The following is a 19789-nucleotide window of genomic DNA, read 5'->3' on the forward strand; positions in this document are numbered from 1 at the left end:
GGGCTGGTATGTGGCTCAGTGGTAGAGCCCCTGCCTAGAATTCCCCAGTGAGGAGGGGCCGGGGTATGGCTCCTAGCATGCAGGAGGCCCCAGTAATAAATACCAGTGTCTTATTCCAATCTCAGTCACAGGAACCCGTGTCTCCTTCCTGCCTGCTCTCCTGTGGGGATAACCCTGCTGTCCTTCCCAGTATGTCCCATGGGGATACCCGTGCTACAAGATGGCAGCTGTAGTACTCAAGACACTTAAATTCTCTGTGTTTTACAGTATGTGTGTCCTGGCGTCTGTGGCTGAGCACGAGAAATTGCTCAACACAGAACTGAAAACGGGAATGGAGGAAAGGGTGTGTGGTGAATCCTAAAAATGTAACATTCAGGTGTCATTTTATGGTTCTGTTACTAGTGTGTCTGAGTTTGAATTCATTTCTTGAAAGCCAGGACTTAAGGAAATGCCTTTAAATACAGCCCCTTGGCTGGGCTGAAGAGATGGCTCAGAAGGTTAAGAGCACTTGCTTCGCAAACCTAGAGACCCAAATTTGAATCCGCAGCTCACGAGGGGTAGATACAGCAGCAGCCAGCCTCGGGTTCGTGGTGGGCCCTGTCTCAGAGGAGGACCCCAAAAGTGACAGAGCAGGCTCCACCGTCTTCTGACCTCTACCACGTGGGCAGAGGAACCCCTACAAAAGGCGTACACGTCACCTCCACGGCCCCCAATACTGCTAGGTTACTTTACACCACAGTAAAAGTAGGTGTTTTTCTTTTTTTTTTTAAAGATTTATTTAGTTATTACGTATACAGTAGTTTGGCTGCATGTGTGCCTGCAGGTCAGAAGAGGGCACCAGACCTCTTACAGATGGCTGTGGTTGCTGGGAATTGAACTCAGGACCTCTTGAAGAGCAACCAGTGCTCTCAACCTCTGAGCCACTTCTCCAGTCCCAAAAGCAGGTGTTTTGAAATTGGAGAAATTGACCTGGCTTACCTCATCCAAAGCTGCTTTTCTTTTCTGAAATAAGGAAATCGAGAAATGAATTAACGTGAGCAGAGTGAGAACTCAAGGGCGGTTCCCAGTCCTCAAGGTGTCCTCATCCGTACATGCTGGTTAACCTTCACGCCAATGGGACCGGGTGTATGTCCACCAAGGAAGCATACCTTTGGGTGTGTCTGGGAGAGGCTTTTTGGATTGAGCTAACTGGCATGCTATGGACAGAGGTCCTGCACAGACAGGAGGACGGACATGAACACGAGCAGGCCTCTCCCTCTGCCTCACACTCCTGGTGCCACGGCACGGCAGTCACCCATCGTGAGCCCAGATCAACCTTTCCGTCCTTAGAGTTGCTGCTGGCTGGCAGACGCGACACATGAAGAAAGGCAGCTGCCGGCGTACACGGGCTTGCAGTGGTGGGTCTGTGACATCTGTTCACGTTTGCCACGAGCTGTGAGAGTGCGCCCCACTCTCCCCCTCACCTGCACTACTGAAGTTTCTACTCCTCCAACAAGGGCTGAAGAGCGGCACCAGTAGGCAGGTGGCTTCTAAGATGCTAATGACAAGGCCCAGGTATGGCACAGAGTGGCCTGGGAACCTTCTTTCGACAGAAATCAGTGAGACAACAGCCACCAAAGCCACGGCAGAGGGGCTCTTGTGACCTCTCTGGAGCAATTTGAACATTCAACGATTGCAACTAACTTTTTAAAATGTTCAATAAATAAAAGAATCTGAGCCCATGAAGGGTCAAGGGCAGGAGAGAGGGACTCCTGTGTTCAGCTGGGGGCGGGGGTCATCTAAACTGGTATCTACCTAAAAAGAAGGCTTGCTGTTTCCTCAGGGGCACCTGGACCCATGTTCACTGCTGAGCAAATGCTGCTTACACCAAGAAAACTGATAAAATATGGATCCGGAAGCACAGTCCTGTGGCCATCCCAGAGAGCCAAGGCCTGGCCACTGGACTGGCACTAGTTTGTTTTAGTGGTTTAGGCTGACCTTGAACTACTGGTCCTCTTTGGTACTTCGTAGACAGGCGCGCACCCCTCTGTTTCCCATGGGGACAATGTCAGCAGGACCCCCCCTTCTGGGAGCCATTCCCGCTGGTAGTGTGGTGTTGGGGGTAAAGCACTGAGTTGGGTGTGCTAAACACAGCAGGGAACTGAGCATACCAACACCAAACGCTTTCTGCAGCCGGACACGGACCAGAACTCTCACCTTGTGTCTGTGGGCCTTCCACCGGGCCTGCAGGGTCCTGACGGCAGCCTCTCTCCTCTCTTCGGGGGACGGCGTGGGGAGCCAGGAGCCACCCCTGTCGCTGGCGCTGTCGTGGAAGTCGGGCTCATTGTTGGAGACTGGCCTGGAGGGCCCGCTGCAGGGTGAGGGAGCGTGGAGCTCTGGGTCGGCCTGAAGGAAATGAGAGGCGCCGGCTTCTACAGAGATGTCGGCAGCCAGCAGCCGACAGGATATTAACCAGGATATTACCCCGCAGGGCGGGCCTCACGCATCAGACAGCAGACTTAATGAAACCAAGTCTGAGCCCGAGCGGCGGCGGTCTTTTTGGGGGGCTGTTCTTAAAGATAATGTGGTATGATAAAAGCGGGATTTGGGAAACTGAAGTGGAGATACTTCCGGTGTGGTTTTTTGGTACAAAAAGGCAGGAAACTGTACCACTGAAACGCCAGGTGCCCTTGAAATCTGCCACCCACCCGGGCTCTTCTCAATAAAATTAAAGTTACTGGGATATTTTTCCTCAGATCAGAGGGCAGGTTCAGGGCTGGGGAGCTGGCTCTGTCAGTAACGTGCTAGCCACACCAGCATGAGTCTGACCCTTAGCACCCAGGTACAAAGCCAGGTGTGGCGCCATGCGCTTGCAGTCTCAGCGCTGAGGAGGCAGAGCCAGGCGGGTCTCTGGGGCTCACTGGCAGCCAGCCGGTGCACATTAACAGCAGGAGCAGTGGAGAAGCCTGCTGCTGCGCACGGCCTTCCCAGCCACCTGAGATGTGTACATCTGGCAGGTGGCTGCCGCCCCAACCATGCCAGTTAGCGTCAAACCCGACCCCTTCATCTGCTCTACTTTAAGGAGTTTCGACATGTGTGCCCTGCCTGGCCCTGGACAGATAGGGCAGACCCCAGGACGAGAAAGGTGCTCCTGTGTGCTCCTGTGAGGGAGGCCTTGCAGGCAGCTCAGAGGCCCAGCCACAGGCCGCCCACCTCTTCTGTGTACCTGTCACCCACCAAGACTATCTTTTCTTCTCAGTCACCTAGAGCCAGGTACCCAGCAACTAGGATCCCTGTGGATCAGAGGTCACAACTGTTCAAACCAGCTGACTTTCTGCTGAGCCATGTGCTCTTCATGTCCTGTTCTGCTCACGCTGAAGGCCCTGGCTCTGTGTGCGACAGACAGCTTCCTGCATAAACTCATTCAGTTAGTCTATGTGTTGTGTGTGTAGGTTTGTGTACCTGTTTGCTCGTGGAGACCGGGGGAGAATGTTAGGTGTCCTGCTCTATCACTCTCTGCTTTAGTCTCTCAAGGAAGTGAAATAATCCCTCACTAAATCTGCATCTAGGCTGGTAGGCAGCAAGCCCCGGTTTTCCTCCTCTAGCCGTCTCCAATGTGTCTTCACGTGTGTACAGCAAGGATGCTTTTACCTACTAAGTCATCTCCCTAGAGCCCCAGACCCCCAAGGCTGGCCTTTAACTCTCCATCCTCCTGCCTCTACCTCCCAAGTGTTGGGCTCATAGTCCTATGCCACCATGTCTGGCTCACAGGGCTTATTTACTATGCATCTCATGAGGCCCTCCTAGGAAAGAGTGGACACAGGAGGTTAGCTCCCAAAGTACTAGTTTGCACCTGTGCTTGTGTAAGAAGGCCTCACGTGGGACAGGTTAGCAAGAGGGTGCATTCTAGCTCCTGGATATGCAGATGGCAATAGCCTGGAGGACAAGGAACAGAGGGCCTCTCACTGACCTTTGGAGGTAGAAAATAACCCAGGTGACCTTTACAACCACAAGCCTTGCCTGACAGCAAGTCCCAATATTTCTATGAAAAACAAAAACAAAGAAGAAAGGCCTGATGGCATAAATCTATAATCCCAGCATTCAAGAAGCTGAGGCAGGAGTGTCCTAAGTTCAAGGCCAGCCTAGGCAACTAGGTAAGACCTTGTCTCAAAATAAAACATAGTAAGAAGGCCAGGAATATAGTTTGGTGGCAGAGCACCTGCCTAGAATCCCCCAGTGAGGGGCTGGGGTGTGGCTCAGTGGTAGAGCCCCTGCCTAGAATGCCCCAGTGAGGGGCTGGGGTGTGGTTCAGTGGTAAAGCACCTGCCTAGAATCTCCCAGTGAGGGGCTGGGGTGTGGCTCAGTGGCAGAGCCCCTGCCTAGAATCCCCCAGTGAGGGGCTGGGGTGTGGCTCAGTGGTAGATCACCTGCCTAGAATCCCCCAGTGAGGGGCTGGGGTGTGGCTCAGTGGTAGAGCCCCTGCCTAGAATCCCCCAGTGAGGGGCTGGGGTGTGGCTCAGTGGTAGAGCATCTGTCTAGCATCCCCCAGTGAGGGCCTGGGGTGTGGCTCAGTGGTAGAGCCCCTGCCTAGAATGCCCCAGTGAGGGGCTGGGGTGTGGCTCAGTGGCAGAGCCCCTGCCTAGAATCCCCCAGTGAGGGGCTGGGGTGTGGTTCAGTGGTAAAGCACCTGCCTAGAATCTCCCAGTGAGGGGCTGGGGTGTGGCTCAGTGGTAGAGCACCTGCCTAGAATCTCCCAGTGAGGGGCTAGGGTGTGGCTCAGTGGCAGAGCCCCTGCCTAGAATCTCCCAGTGAGGGGCTGGGGTGTGGTTCAGTGGTAGAGCCCCTGCCTAGAATGCCCCAGTGAGGGCCTGGGGTGTGGCTCAGTGGTAGAGCCCCTGCCTAGAATACCCCAGTGAGGGGCTGGGGTGTGGTTCAGTGGTAGAGCACCTGCCTAGAATCCCCCAGTGAGGGGCTCGGGTGTGGCTCAGTGGTAGAGCCCCTGCCTAGAATCTCCCAGTGAGGGGCTGGGGTGTGGCTCAGTGGCAGAGCCCCTGCCTAGAATCCCCCAGTGAGGGGCTGGGGTGTGGCTCAGTGGCAGAGCCCCTGCCTAGAATCTCCCAGTGAGGGCCTGGGGTGTGGCTCAGTGGTAGAGCTCCTACCTAGTACATATGAAGCCCTGGGTTCTATCCAGTCAAACAAAACCAACAAAATAAATATGGGGGAGGAACATTGAGGATGCAGTAGGACACCTGCCCAGGCAGCATGTTCTAGAACCCTTCCTTTCTGGTATTCTTGCCTCCTCGGAGCTGCATCTACCACATCCAAACTGTCTAAGATGAAAGGCCAGCCCAAAGCTTCTACACACACCACCCAGGTTACAGAGATCATTAGGGCAGGTGACCGATGGTGGATCATGGAGAGGCTACATGTGAAGACAATGGTGACAAGCCCTGTTATGCCTAAAGTCAAGGGAACAACACAGCCACAGGGTACCTCATGAGTCTCTGCCACGGAAGAATATCTCTCTTCTACTGGTGCAGAAGAATCTCTGTCTCGTCTCTTAGCTTCTGCCAGCTCTATCGCTAAGAATGAATTTCTCTCTTGTCTCTTAGCTTCTTCCAGTTCTTGACATTTGTTGGCGAGGGCTTCAACTTTCTCTCTGAAGTGCAAAGAGAAAAGATGACACCTTAGTCGTCACCCAGTCACACAGCAGCACAAGCTAGGCTGTGTAGGGACAGACTGTGGGACTACAGGCTACAGTCCTGGGATGGCCACCAGGAACACCACTTCAGGGGCGTTCTGAGTTGTCACATGTGTTCTGAGAGCCTCTGAGGGCAGGGCTGAGGAAGCTAGGCCCTGCACCATTCCTGAAATATTATCAGAGTTGGAAAAGGGGGATGGGATGTGGGTCTGTGGTAGAGCGCTTGCCTATGGGAAGCTCTGGGGCCCCTTTCCAGTAGGTCAGAAAACAGCGAGGAAGCAAACACTGGTAAGCCTAGCACTTGGGTGGTCGAGGCAGGAAGGGTAAGACATTCAAGGTCATTCTTGGCTACATAACAAGTTCAGAGCCAGAGTCTGATAAATGAAACCCTGTCACGGGCTGGAGAGATGGCTCAGAGGTTAGAGCATTGGCTGTTTCTTCCAAAGGTCCTGAGTTCAATTCCCAACAACTACATGGTGGCTCACAGCCATCAATAATGAAACCTGATGCCCTCTACTCATGTACAGGCCTACATGAAACCCTGTCACAAACAAACCCAAGACGTCCTCGTGTGGGGCACACTTGTGATCCTAGCAAATGTGGTTCTGACAACTGAAAGGCTGAAGCCAAAAACTGCAAATTGAAACCGGTCTGCACGACACAGGGAGATCCTTGGCCAAACAAAATCAGACCAAATCAAAAGATGAAAATGCTACTTCACAGTCCGCGTACTTACCTCAAAGCCTGCTCTCGCTCCTGCCTCTCCTTCTCGCCTTCCCTGATCATCTCCAGCTCCTTCTCCAAGTGGACCTTGGCCTGTAGCAGCTGCTTCATCTCTAGGCTGAAAGACATAAGCAGAGACATTGCCATGGTCACGAGACCCAAGGCTAAGCTAACACCAGCTGAAAGATGCTTTGTGGACCACACAACCCTGCTTCCTTCCTTCGGTAGCAGATCTAGACAGGCCCTTGGTTATAACAGTGCCCGGGCATCCCTGAGGGGGAGGACTGTGCTGTAGGCTCCTTGTGTAGGGACTGTCACGGGATAGGGTCAACAGAAACCAAAGCAGATATGATCCTACCCTGAAATGGAGGCCTCAAGGACACTTAAGTGACAGAGCACCTTCCTCAGCGCAGTGTCTGAGCCCAGGAAGGACCTGCTTTGCTCTGGTCTGGCCTGGGACACTGCTCACATGGAGCCCTGGGCGGGGGCTGCACCCAGCTATGGGTGGCACCATGCCATGCACTCAGCCCTGACACTTACTGCCCGTGACCCCGCCTCTCCAGGCCCTGCTAATCTCCACATTAAGTGAGTTCCCCCTTGGGTGTGCAGGAGGGCAGCTGTCACACAAAGGCTCTGTGGTGGTAGTTATCCCGTGTCCTCATGGGAACTGCAGCCCCACACCCATGTTAAAACATGGCGAAAACCTGATTTGTTTTATTTTGTGTGTGTGTTTCTCCTCACATAAGACGGCACCATGTACAAGGTCGGGAGAAGGTGCCAGATGCCCTGAGTTATGGATGGCGGTGAGCTGCCAAGTGGGTGCTGGGAATCAAACCCAGGTTCTCTCGAAGAGCAAGTGTTCTTAACTGCTGCACCATCGCTCTAGTCCCCGTGGTTGGCCAACTAGAAGGTCTGAGAGTATGCAGAGTTGGAATGTTCCAGGTTCAAAGCCAAATTATCTTGAACTCCTGTTAGTCCTGAACAGCCATTGACACCTACCTCTGTGTCTGACCTAGCCTCCACGTGACTTTTAGGCAGACCTCTGGCTTCCTCCAACCCAAAGACTAAGAAAGTCCCCAGACAGCATCTGCGGCTGTAGCGAACTTCCCACTCTGCTGTAACCTCCTACCTGCAGTTTCCACCACCGTGTTTGAAACCGCCTTCACTTGGGACTCTGTTCTGTCATTTAAGAGCTTCATGAGACTGTTACCACAGTGGAATTTGGGAAACCATGGGCATTCACAATGGCTAAAGAACAAACTGTTAAACCCTCTGAGGTGAGGGCTGCAGGTTTTCTGTCTGTTTTACATCAATGACAGTTTGACAGAAAATTGACAAGTTACTTTACAACAATCAATGCAATTTAAATTCTTTCTCTAGACACTGTGCGAATGCACACACACGTGCTCATGGTGGTCAGAGAACTTGTGGGAGCTGGTTCTCTCCTCCTCCACATGGCTCCCAGGACCTAACTCGGGCCATCAGACTTGGTGGCAGGTGCCCTTCTCTGCTGATCCAGCTCTCAGGCCCACCATCATGATTTTCAAATCTCTCCATGAACTGCTACTTTTACAAGGAACCTACCATCAGTTTTCATTGACGTATATGGAAGTAGGCCAGGAAGGAACGAGGGGCCCTGCTCCCTACACAGTCACAAGTTGCATGTCTGGCAGCTTTGAACTTTTAAATGTTTTGCTTTTCCCCAACCCCATGGTTCTAGGGCTTGAATTTAAGGTGACCCCATGTTCGGCAGCTCCCGCACTGCTGAATTACAGCCCCCACACTAGGTAAGTGCCGTACCTCTGAATTAGACAGTCCACATGCTAGGCAAATACTTGCCACTGAATTACAGCCCCACACCCTTTGGGTTTTTGAGTTTCACTATGTAGCCAGGCTTACCTCAAGCTACAGACTCTCCTGCCTCAGCCTCCCAAGTGCTGGGATTACGGGTGCCTGCCAGACCAGGCGAGTCCCTGCTTCTCCACCCTGCTTCCCAGTGGGCGGGGCCTCAGGGCCTCCACTCCTAACCTCTCCAGCTGAGCAGGGCTTCAAACACGGCAACCCTAACTAGCCCGACCCTGCACCTCCCACATCAGCTTCCAGGTAGGTGGGCCTGAGGCCTCCAACAGGCTTCAGGGTCGCCGAGGCTGGTGGCCTTGGTCACACCTTTATCACAGCAATTTAAAAGCAAGGAAGAGGCAGAGGCTGGCTTTGAACTTGTGATCTTCCTGCCTGCAACCCTTCAAGTGCTGAGGTTCCAGGCAGGTGCCACTGTACCTGTGACATAGGCATTTTAGGGCCACGGGGTTCGGATGTAGAGGCTGAGGACCTTGTCCCTAGCAGACACTTACTCTCTCTCCAGCAGCTGCGCTTGCAGCGTCCTCCGCTCCCCCTTCAGGCTTGTCACGGTTTTTCGGAGTTGCTCCTGATCCTCCGACTGATCCCCTTTGGGCTGCTCCTCCTTGGGCTGGTCCTCTTTCGGCTGCTTTTGTACCATGTTGTTTGATGAGGAGTGGACCACGGGATTCGACTTGACCAGCTCTGGGGTAGCTGCCGTCTTCGGGCTTTCTGCAGAGCCCACTTTCTGCAGGCGATGAAGGTGTTGGTTAACATTTCCTCGGTCTGTGACCCAGGGCCAGCTGATCTCCAGTATATGGGAAAAGCTCCACCGTGGGGGTGGGTCAGCAGGGCCGCTACACTGAAAGGCACCCTTCTCAGCAGCCAAACCCAAAGTGGGAGAGTGCTGGCTGGGCCCAGAGGCAAGACGTAGGCCAGAGCTACGGACACTATCCCACAACAGGAGATGGTGGGAAGGCAAGGAGGATGCAGACATTGAAACAAGGGACATTGTGCTTAACCTTCTGAAAGCTGACGCCCATCTCCCTAGGCCTTCCCTCTGGGTCTCCAGATGTACCTGGGTTTCCTGTATGTCTCAGCACAATTTACCTATCAAGTATTTCTGAAACACAGAAACTTCTTTCGCTTTCCATGCTGTTGGTATGTGAGTGCATTTAAAACATTCTCCCTTGGGCTTTGCACAGCTTTGCCAAACAACCAGGGACTCTGGTTCCTAAGTCATTTTTTTCACTCCTGGGGATGCAACCCACGCTAGGCAAGCCCTGTACTGAGTCACATCCCCACCCTTCACAGCAGCAGGTGCGCCAGTGCTGAGCCACGCCCCCAAGCCCTCACTGGAGGACTCTAGACTTAGCCACACCTCACCCCTCGTGGGGCACTCTAGGCAGTCAGGGAGCCACAGCCCTGGCCTCTCAGTGTGGATTCTGGGCAGGTGCTCCATCACTGAGCCACAGCCCTTCCCCTGACCTAGGCCCAGGGAGGCGCAGTGTCACTAAGTTACATCTTTAGCACACTATCTCAAGACCCGACGGGACAGACAGGTTCCCCAGAATCAGCCGCCTCTGTGGAGTTGGTGTGGGGGTGAGGAACTGCTGGCCAGCCTCCCAGGTTTGCTGGTCAGCCGTGTAGATGAAGAGACTGCTAAGAATCTGAGTATTAGGTGAGAGTGTGGCAGATGTGTGCCTGCACCAGTGCATGGGTGCCTCATGCTCTCACACGCCCACCTGTGGCTACAAGCCACCCAGAACGAGGTCTGTGAATGACAGTCTCACGTCTTGCTCAGACCTGCGAGGAGTATAGTCTCTCCCTGTGTGCACTTGGTAAGGTCTGCTGAGCCCCCTTACGTACGTGTTGAGTGACTTACACACGCCCCAACGCTGTATCCCGCACTGACCCTGCCTGGGTAGACCCCGCGTGATCACAGAGTAGACCTGTCCGCACTCACCTTTTCTAGCTCTGCAATGCGTCTCAGCAGCCGGGGCTTGCTCCAATCTACATAACCTAAGGGGCGACAGGGTTTATGAGACAGAGCCCACAGGCCCTGTAGTAGGACCACCCTTGTCAGGCATGGACTCAGCCTCCCCAAGCTGACAGGCAAGCCACAGGCCCCAGTGGGGCAGGCGCTTGCCACCTGAGGGTTTATCTCATGACGGCCAGGATGGCTTCGAACTAAGCAGGACCTTGAACTTCTGGTCTCTCTGTCTCCATCTCCTGCATCCCGAGAGACACAGGCGCTATCGTGCCTGGCTTATGTCGTGATGGGGCCCAAACTCAGCGCTCCATGCATGCTAGGCAAGCAGTCTCCCAACTGAGCTACAGGCTCTGCCTGATGGTTTTTACTTTGCTGGACTCCAAACTCTGACCTGAGACACTCAAGGCCTGGCTTTCACACTGTCTCTCTGGGCACTAGCTGGCCCTGACTAGCCAGCTCTGTAAATGGGCCCAGGCTTAAGACTCAGCTGCTCTTCTCCAGGACCCACCTTGCCGGGCACCTTTACTTGATTCTGTCTCTGCCAGGGCCCAGCATAGCCAGTTTTCCAGCAGGGCTGGCACCCGCCTCGGATCTCAACCCCCCTCCTCCTGGAAATGTCATGTGTCCCCTCGGCAGCACAGACAGCTCTGGGTGCTAGGGCCTGAGGTCCATCAGAAGTGGAGTGGCCCCTGGTCCACATTAGACCCGGGTTCCATCTGCAAGACTACAAGCAAGAGGCCCAGAGCATCCAGCCCTCCTGGCCATGCTTCCAGGCTCTTGGACTTCCCCGGGACCAGTGTGGAGCACTGATCGGACTGACAACCCCTTCCGCACACACACGGGGATGTGTCTGCTATGAGGTCTGGGACCTACGTCTCCATCTTAGAATGGCGTCTCTTTCCCATCGTTCACCATAGAACAAGCCATGACCTATCTCCTCGTGTCTCCCTGTGTGAGGGGCTGGGGGACAAATACCCTTTATTTTGGAGACAGTAGGGGAATTGCTCAGCATGCGGTCCAGGTCCTCCTTCAGGCTCTGGTTCTCCTCTGTCAGTTCCTGCACGCTCCGAGTCAAGTTCAGCAGAGCGCTGCTCATCTTCTTCTGCCTCTTCACACCCAGCTTCTTATCAAGAATGGGCCTGGGGGTAAGTGAGAGTACAATTGAGGGTCACAGGCATAAGCTAGAGACAGGCTGAGGGTCACGGGGGTAAGAGAGAGACAGGATGGGGGTTAGGGGGGAGGAGTGATAAGGGAAAAAGATGAGGGTCAGGCTTCTAGACTGACAGCAATGTCTCGAACAGGAGCATGGCTTCTTACCAGGTTCTGAGGTCAGAGTGGCTTACACACACAGGTATGAACACTCAGACAGGACACTAACTCTAACCCCAGAGAGTGAAGTGCCAACTCCAGTGACACCATCGGTTCACTCCTTTATTCTTCTGACAAAGGGTTTCACACACCTAAGGCTAGCCTTGAAGTACGCAGTGGAGAATGCCCTTGAACTTCTGATCCTTCTGCCTCTACCTTCCGAGTGCTGGGATCACAGGTATGCACTACCATGGCCAGTGTAGGCTGTGCTGGGGCACTACCCAATTCCTGAATGCCAGGCAAGAGCTCTACCAACTGTCAACATCCCCAGCGCGCCCCACTTTTGAGACTGGGTCTCCATATGTACCCCAGGTTGTCCTGGAACTCAGGGTCCTCCTCCCCAACTTCCTGCATGTGGGAGAGATGTGGCTGTGTTACCAGGTCCATGTCTATTTTTTTTTTTTTTTTTTTTTTTGTGCCAGTGTATAAAGTGGCCCTGGAATGGGTTGGGGGTGTAGCTCTGTTGGCAGAATTCTTACCTAGCATGTAGGAGGCCCTAGGTTCCTTTCCCAGGACCGCCACGTATTTATTTAGATACATAAAATAAGGCACTAAAATAAAAGTGGTTCTACAGCACGGTGCCAAGCGCCCCCTAGTGTGCCCAAGGCTGTGGCGCAGCTCTGTTGGCCTCCGGTTCAATGCTAGTGAATCGCTGCATGCTATACTGAATCAATATTATATATTACATGTCTTTAAAGAGAAACATACACAAAACCAGTCTCATTTGATGAGAATGTGACCAGTGAATACAGGAACCCAAGCCTGAACCCACTGGCCCAGGAGCAGTGGTTCAGTATTTACTAATTCCATATCCCTGGAACATCACAGGATATTTACTTTCTGCAAATAACAGAGCTGATCCCACTTCTCTGGTCTTCGTGTGCACAGCCGTGCACAGTGCGTGTACATGTGTGCAGGAGTGCCAGGGCCAGAGGAGGGTCTCAGCTGTCCTGTTCTATCGCTCTCCACCACTCCCTGGAGTCAGGGTCTCTCCCTGAACCTGGAGCCAATCTGGCAGCTGACAAGTCTCCAGGATCTCTCTACTGTGCAGGCCCCTGGTCCCCTGGACGCCCACGCCCAGAGCTGGGATCACAGGTGCGAGTGCAACCGTGCCTGGCTTTGTTTTGCACGGCAGACTAGTGTTTACCACGGAGCTTCCTCTTCAGCCCTATCTGGCTCTTTAAGAGAATGATTTCCAGCAGTTGTCTGGAGTGACTGCGGGAGAAGGAGAAAAGGGGCAGCTACACCAGGTGCGGCCATGGGCTGGACAGGTATATGCATGTCTACCAAACATACATACATATACTTATATGTGTGTTTATTATGTACATACGTATTTCTTTTATAAACACACACACACACACACACACACACACATACACACACACATATATATAAACTATACCTAGTTGACTATAACTATATGCAGGCCCCTGTAGGGCCAGAGGCATCAGATCCTACCAGAGCTCATTACATGTGTGGTAAGCCGATTGATGTGGGTGCTAGGATTATTGGCATTTTGGCACTGAACTGTTTGGGAGAGGTAGGTGCAATCTACGCAGTAAAAACACCTTAACTTGGGAAAACTTTAAGCATCGAAAAAAAGAAAAAGCAAACAAACAAACAACGTGTCTCAAACACGGAAAGTGCAGCTGCTCTGAAAGCCAGCGCTCTCCAGTCCTAAGCTGGACGCTGCCACGGGCCCGCTCTCGCAGAGCATGGGCGTGTGTGGTGCCAGCAGGCAGTCAGAATGAACGAGGCTGTAACAAGGCCAATGGAGATGGCACCAGCGATCCCTTAAGGCGCGTGTGTGAAGGGCTCGGTGGAGAAGTGCTCACTATACAACCGTGAGGGCTGGGGTACCCCGGTAAGAAGCCAGGCCCTGACAGCGCATGCCTGTAATGCCAGGGCTGGGGACACAGACCGGACACCAGGGGCTCCAGGCTCAGGGAGAGAGTCCTCCAGAAAATTGGGTGGAGAGCTATCGATACAGGAAGACGCCATGCCATGTTCACTGCTGGGCTCCGCACGTGCACACAGGCTCATAGACACATGAAGACGTACACACGAATAGAACCCCCACCACACACCCCGAGGAAGCACTGCACAGCTGCCAAGAAAAGAGAGAGCGAGACAGTGGCAGGTAAGGACCATCGGCTTTCAGTGGCCTCAGACGCAGGAGACAGGCCCAGTGCGCTTACTTCTTTCCTGTGGCTTCAGAGCTCGCCAGGAGGGTCTGCAGACGATGGATCTGTGAGGACCCAAAGACAAGGTGTCAGACACACAACAGAAGAGGACAGCCTTCCTGCCTCGACAGTCAGTTCTGGCTTTGTGCAAGGAGAGACCACTACGCTGTGGCCGCACCACACACTGAGCGAATGCAGGCACAGCTGCAGGTTTCGGATCACTGGCACCAGGCTCCTACCCACCCACGGGTAGTAGTCAGGGGTACACACCTCTTCGTAGTACGTCTCCATGGCGACGCGCATCTCCTCCAGGTTGGTGGTCCTCATGTCGGTTTGCAGTTTGCTAGAAACCCAAGTTCAGAGTTAACAGGTTGAGACGGGTGGCGGGGGCACAAAGTCAGAGAGGGCACCGCACAAGGAAAGAACAGCCTGGCATTGGCCCTGAACACTGGAACAATTGGCTTCTGGAACGATCACACGAGAGTGTCCTGGGTGGCACTAGCGGCCCCTCCAGGTGAGGCCACAGACCACTGACGGCTTTTCTCTGGAGAAGGCTGCCCTGAAGCCCTAGGAGAGCGCCATCGGAGGATCCTGCACCACCTTCAGAGCAGAGCGGCTTCACAGCGGAACCGGGGAGGCAGGTGTGTTGACACGCATGCCACCCCAGCACTCGGGAGGCTGGCGCAGAAGCAGTGCTAATTCAAGCTCAGCCTGGGCTGCGCAGCAGGATGCAGAGAGAAATAAAAGCAAACCCTTTGCTCCCCGCCATCAATAGCACTGTCACCTTGCCCTCAATGTGTCACAGGCTTCGAAAGAAGGCACAGAGAGAGCAGAGCTCATGGCACAAAACAGGAGGTCAGTGTGCAGCCAGACTCAATGCTGCCACATTCCATCAAGAAACAAATGAGGGGCGCGAATGTTGCAGGAGTCAGGATGAGGGTACAGACAGGTTGCTTGCGTTCTGAAATTGACTTAACCATCTCTAAGATTACCCCTTACCCTAGTGAGACCAGAAGCAGCAGCAAGAAACGTGTGTGTGTGTGTGTGTGTGTGTGTGTGCATGTATGTACAGTGCCTACTGAGAGGTCTTGGAATCCAGACCCAGAACGTTCACATTGGAGATTGGAGGTGATCTTCAAACTGATGGGGATGAGGGTGAAAGTAAAAAATTAATGAGAAATGCTGTTTCCAAATAAAATTTGGCGGAAATTCAAATTAAAGAGAAAGCTGAGCCTATAGGTGCCATCCTACCATATAGGCTCCTCAGGACCTAAGACAGGGGGTTTGAAAGATCAAGGTCTGTTCTGCCTGGTCAATTCAAGGAGATCCTGTCTCAAAATTAAAAGTGAAAACAGGACTGAAGTGTGGCTCAGTGGTAGAGTGCCTGCCTAGAATCCCCCAGTGAGGGGCTGGGGTGTGGCTCAGTGGTAGAGTGCCTGCCTAGAATCCCCCAGTGAGGGGCTAGGGTGTGGCTCAGTGGTAGAGCTCCTGCCTAGAATCCCCCAGTGAGGGGCTAGGGTGTGGCTCAGTGGTAGAGTGCCTGCTTACTGGTAGAGTTCATGGCTCCCACCATGACATACAGGGGAGAGAGAAGCTAACATTTCTCATAGTTTTAGGCTGGAACAGAGATGTGGCAAGAAGGCAAACAAATTCAACATGGGAAGAGTAGATGGAAACGAAGTCAGTGTTCGCTGGCCCAGCACAGTGCCCCACAGATACTGGAGCATCCCACCCCCTGGCCCTTCAGGTCATACTTGATAGTGTTGTCCTTTTCCTTGCACTGTTGCTCCAGCCTGAAGATCCTTTGCTTGAGCCCGGTGATAACCTGCCAGCAGAGGGCCACCACCTCAGAACAGCGTCCCACTGAGGGCTCAGCTTGCCTGGTCCCCAGGACATCTGGGTATCCCCTCCTAGACAACCCTACAGACTCTGAGCTTTTTTTCTACTAGGATTCTTGCACAAACACCCTCTCCTTTCTTTCTTAGCACACCCCCAGTGATGCCTAGGGGCTCCAACTTGCTCTCTGAGTAGTGTGGAGTACATGACTGGGCGAGCAAGGCCAGAGGGCAGAGCTCCCTGGAACACATGGGGAGAACTGGCTCCTGTAAACTGGTCTCTGACGTCTGCACGTATACCGTGGTATGGGAGTACCCCCTCCAAAAAGACGGACAAGCATGAAGATATTTTTCTATTGACAAAAGCATGTTTGAGGTTGGCTTTACAAACTGCCGACCCGGGCAGCTCTCTAATCGTCCCTGGGTGAGCGGGTCTATCAAGAGCAGTACGATAGAGCAGGCGCTGCTGCACAGATCAGGGCTTACCAGCCTTACCCCGCTACTTTGAGTACTCCTGTGTTTTAGCTAGGCCTTGCCAAATTTGATTTGAACCACCCTTGCTAATCTTGTTGCTTCATGGCATATGGCTTTCCTCGGAGTAACTTAAAATAGTTCCCTTTCCTCCCAGCATGCAGTGCTGCTGAGATGCGAGGCCAAGTCTCCTACAACCACCATCCCTGCCTCCCCTGAGCCAGGAGGCGGCAGGGAGGGGCCAGACTGGGTAAGCCTCACCACCTCGCTTTCAAAGCTGAGGACTGGGGACTGGGGAGGGGGCCCAGGAGTTCGAGTGGTCACAAAGCCTGAGAACCTAGATTTGGATCCCTGCCCCACACAAGAAGCCAAACATCTCACTGTCACCTCAACACTGGGGAGGTGGAGACACCAGCATTCAGGCATCCCTGGCTCGCTGGCATGCACACATGCACACACACAAATCCCTCTTGCAAAAGATGAGATGAGGTCACATACATGTGCACAAGTTTGGGATCTGTTGTTTTCTAAAAGACATTTTCTTATCCTGGCAATGATGGTGCGTGCCTTTAATTCCAGCACTCAGGAGGCAGAGACAAGTGGATGTCCATGAGTTCCGGGCCCACCTGGTCTACAGAGCGAGTTCCAGAACAGCCAGGGCTACACAGAGAAACCTGTCTCAAAAATAACAAACCAAACCAAAACACAAGGCATTTTCCTTAGCCAGCAGCATCATGTGCCTGTGGTCCCAGCACTTGAGCGGGTGAGGCTGGGGATTGCTTGGGACCAAGTCCCAGGCCAACCAGAGGAACCCAGCAAGACCTGTTTCCTAAATTCTTGTGCCCATATGCTTATCATTCAAAGATATTCGTTTGGTGTTGAATGTGTCCCAGACACAGGACACCTTCAGTCACTTGTGGTAAATGTACATTTCTGTATCATGTGTTATACACCTGCTATTTTTCAGATCTTTAAAATATTTTTATTGCATTTATTAATGCTAGGGCTTGGGTGGGGAGTTGGTGCCATGCCTTTTTGTGGAGGTCAGAGGACACTTTTAGGCTGAATTCTCCTTCCACCACAGGGTTCTGAGGATGAAACTCCGGTCAGTAGGCATGGTGGTAAGTGTCTCGACGCCAGGCTGGCGGTCCTGTCTCACAGACTTTATATCTGGAAAGTCTTTAGGGATCACCAGATATTTTGCATATTCCTGACAGATATAGCAGAAGTCTCCCCGTCTGTGGCATTCCCTCAGTTCCTCTTTCATTCTTTCCTCCCCCAGCCCCAAGACCCGTGGAGCCTTGGCTGTCTTGGGCTCCTTTTATAGACGAGGCGATGAGGCTGAACTTGAACTCACAGAGATCCACCTGCCTCTGCCTCCCCGAGTGCGTGCACCACTGGCTCCTCTTCTAGTTTTAAGGCTTTACTATAAAATTCTTCATGCCACCAAACCCATTAACCCCTTGTTACCTTGTTCCTTGAACTTCCTTGACTCACACTCCCACCCCACCCGTTTTAAAGCAGAAACTGTGTTTGGATGTAATCCCCAGCGTACACTGGGACTGTGGTGTTTGGGTGGGGTTTGTTTGTTTGTATTTTGAGACAGGGTCTCACATAACCCATGCTAGCCTGTGACTCTGTGTAGCAGAGGCTGGTCTTGAACTCTAGGTGGCTTCTTCTGTTTATTTAGTTTTAATTATTAAACCTGTGTTTCCTCCTGGCACTGTTCTGTAAACTGAAGCTAATGGTTCCACAAACTCTCACCCTCAGGCCTCACTGAGACTGCCTGACAGTGATCTACCTTTTCTTAGCCTATGCCAACCCTGAGGGCCCCTGAAACACCATCCTGTGATCCCTATGGCTCTATGAACAATTCTAGAGAGTTCTAAGCCCATGCCCCTTCCCACAGTTCTATGATCCAGCGGAAGGGTCTCCTTCAGCAGGAGCCTCTACTCACCCAACCAGTATCAGGCCTTTTCTCTGCCAGGGTCCGCACGAAGTCTGAGCCCTGTGGGAGGCAGGTGGAAACATGAGGCCCAGGGTGGGTCCCCCCCCTTCCCTCAGCGGGAAGCTGCTGCGGGCCCCGGGACTTACTCGCCCTGGATCCAAAAGCTGCTCTATCTGCCGATCCTTTCTGCTATTCTCCTCTTCCAGGCGCCGAAGTTTTGTTCTCATCAGATCCACGTCACTTTTCTGCATATGTAAGGACTAGAAAGGAAAAGGAGGGTGGGGCTGGCAAGATGGCTGAGCAGGTGAAGGGGCTTGACACCAAGCCTGATGATCGGAGTTCAGTCCCCAGGACACACACACACACACACACACACACACACACACACACACACACACTGAAAGGAGAGAACCATCTTCCCAAGTTAGTCTCTGGCCTTTATGCACACATAAAATAAATAAATATAAAAACAACATAAAACAAAGAAACCCAACCATCCACCCAACTAGCCAAATGAAAACAAAGAAAAGGAGACCATACATTCACACAAGATCTGCATGTACAAGTGAGTCCCTGAGTTGGGTGGGGGTTCTCTTCTCCTCACCCCCTTTTCTTTAGAGTCTTACTCTGCAACTCAGGCCAGCCTAGGTCTTTCAGCAATCCTCCTGCCTCAGTCTCCTAACTGGTAGGATTACAGCCACACTTGACTTTAAAAGAGTTTTTAAAGCCCTGAGTGTCATGGGGGCTGGAGAGATGGCTTGGTGGTTAAGAGCACTGGCTGCTCTCCCAGAGGTTCTGGGTTCAATTCCCAGCACCGATATGGCAGCTCACAACCTTCTGTGGGATCTGATGTCCTCTTCTGGCCTACAGATGTACATTGCACAACACTAATATACATTGTTGGAGTTAATGCTTGTATTCCGATGCAACAACTGCCCTCAAGATCTGGTTACTGCCTGGATACATCTATCCTTGTGTAAACCTACCTGACTGGCTGATTAAATGGCCTGTACCTGTGCAGGGCAGAGTGGGGCAGGCATGGCTAAGGTTCCTGGGCTTTCGAGAAGAGGAGAATCAAGGGAAACAGACAGATGGGAAGAGAGGAGGAAGGACGCCATAAGGATTAGAGGACCGGGAGAAAGGACTGCAAGGATAGCGTGGATGGAAAAAACAACAACAAAACAAAACACCAAACTAAGCAAGTATTCATAGGACTATAGACGGAGAGCAGCCCAGGTAAGGATGGTTAAGGAGGATGGCATTTTATGGGGGCTAAGAGATGATGGTGAAGTTATTAAGACAGAGTAGGTAGAAATGTCTGCTTGGCCCAAGGTAAATAAGGCAATTATAAAATTTAACAGGTGTCTGTGTCTTATTAATTGTGATAGCAGTCTAAATAATACTGCAAATAATAGAAGGCTATTATTAGGGCAAAAAAATAAATATTACATGGCCCAACACCCACATTTTTATCACCAACAACAATACATAAAATAAATAAATCTTTAGGAAAAGAAAATCACTGGCATCCAAGGCTCCAAAGGAAATCCTTGTACCAACAAAACAAAACAAAGCAATCCCTGTGTGTGGAGATCTGGCAGGGTGCGGAGGCTAACCCCAGCAGTGTGGGGTTGTGCAGGAAATGCCCGTGCACCCGGACAGCTGAGAAATCCTTTAAAGCCAGGAACTCTGGGATTTCCCAGGGGCTTCCATCTGTCACACTGCACAACACACACCGGTGTTCCTTCG

The 19789-nt window shown here is 52.5% G+C and overlaps 1 protein-coding gene across 8 annotated transcripts in view; it reads right to left on the reverse strand.

Annotated features, from left to right (window-relative positions):
- The window catches only part of Iqce (IQ motif containing E), a 43225-nt gene that overhangs the window by 9590 nt on the left and 13846 nt on the right, over positions 1–19789 (reverse strand). For all 8 annotated transcript variants that reach the window (XM_060368013.1, XM_060368011.1, XM_060368010.1 and 5 more), the window contains 12 exons: positions 18187–18300; positions 18050–18100; positions 15541–15611; positions 14057–14129; positions 13802–13851; positions 11208–11371; positions 10206–10261; positions 8755–8987; positions 6417–6521; positions 5473–5638; positions 2197–2385; positions 979–1002 (listed from right to left, as the gene is read on the reverse strand). In XM_060368013.1, coding sequence (XP_060223996.1) covers positions 979–1002; positions 2197–2385; positions 5473–5638; positions 6417–6521; positions 8755–8987; positions 10206–10261; positions 11208–11371; positions 13802–13851; positions 14057–14129; positions 15541–15611; positions 18050–18100; positions 18187–18300 — 1296 coding nt within the window. The remainder of the gene's footprint in view (positions 1–978; positions 1003–2196; positions 2386–5472; positions 5639–6416; positions 6522–8754; positions 8988–10205; positions 10262–11207; positions 11372–13801; positions 13852–14056; positions 14130–15540; positions 15612–18049; positions 18101–18186; positions 18301–19789) is intronic.

Source organism: Meriones unguiculatus, chromosome 15 (genome assembly GCF_030254825.1).
Source record: "Meriones unguiculatus strain TT.TT164.6M chromosome 15, Bangor_MerUng_6.1, whole genome shotgun sequence".
In the NCBI taxonomy this organism is placed as follows: domain Eukaryota; kingdom Metazoa; phylum Chordata; class Mammalia; order Rodentia; family Muridae; genus Meriones; species Meriones unguiculatus.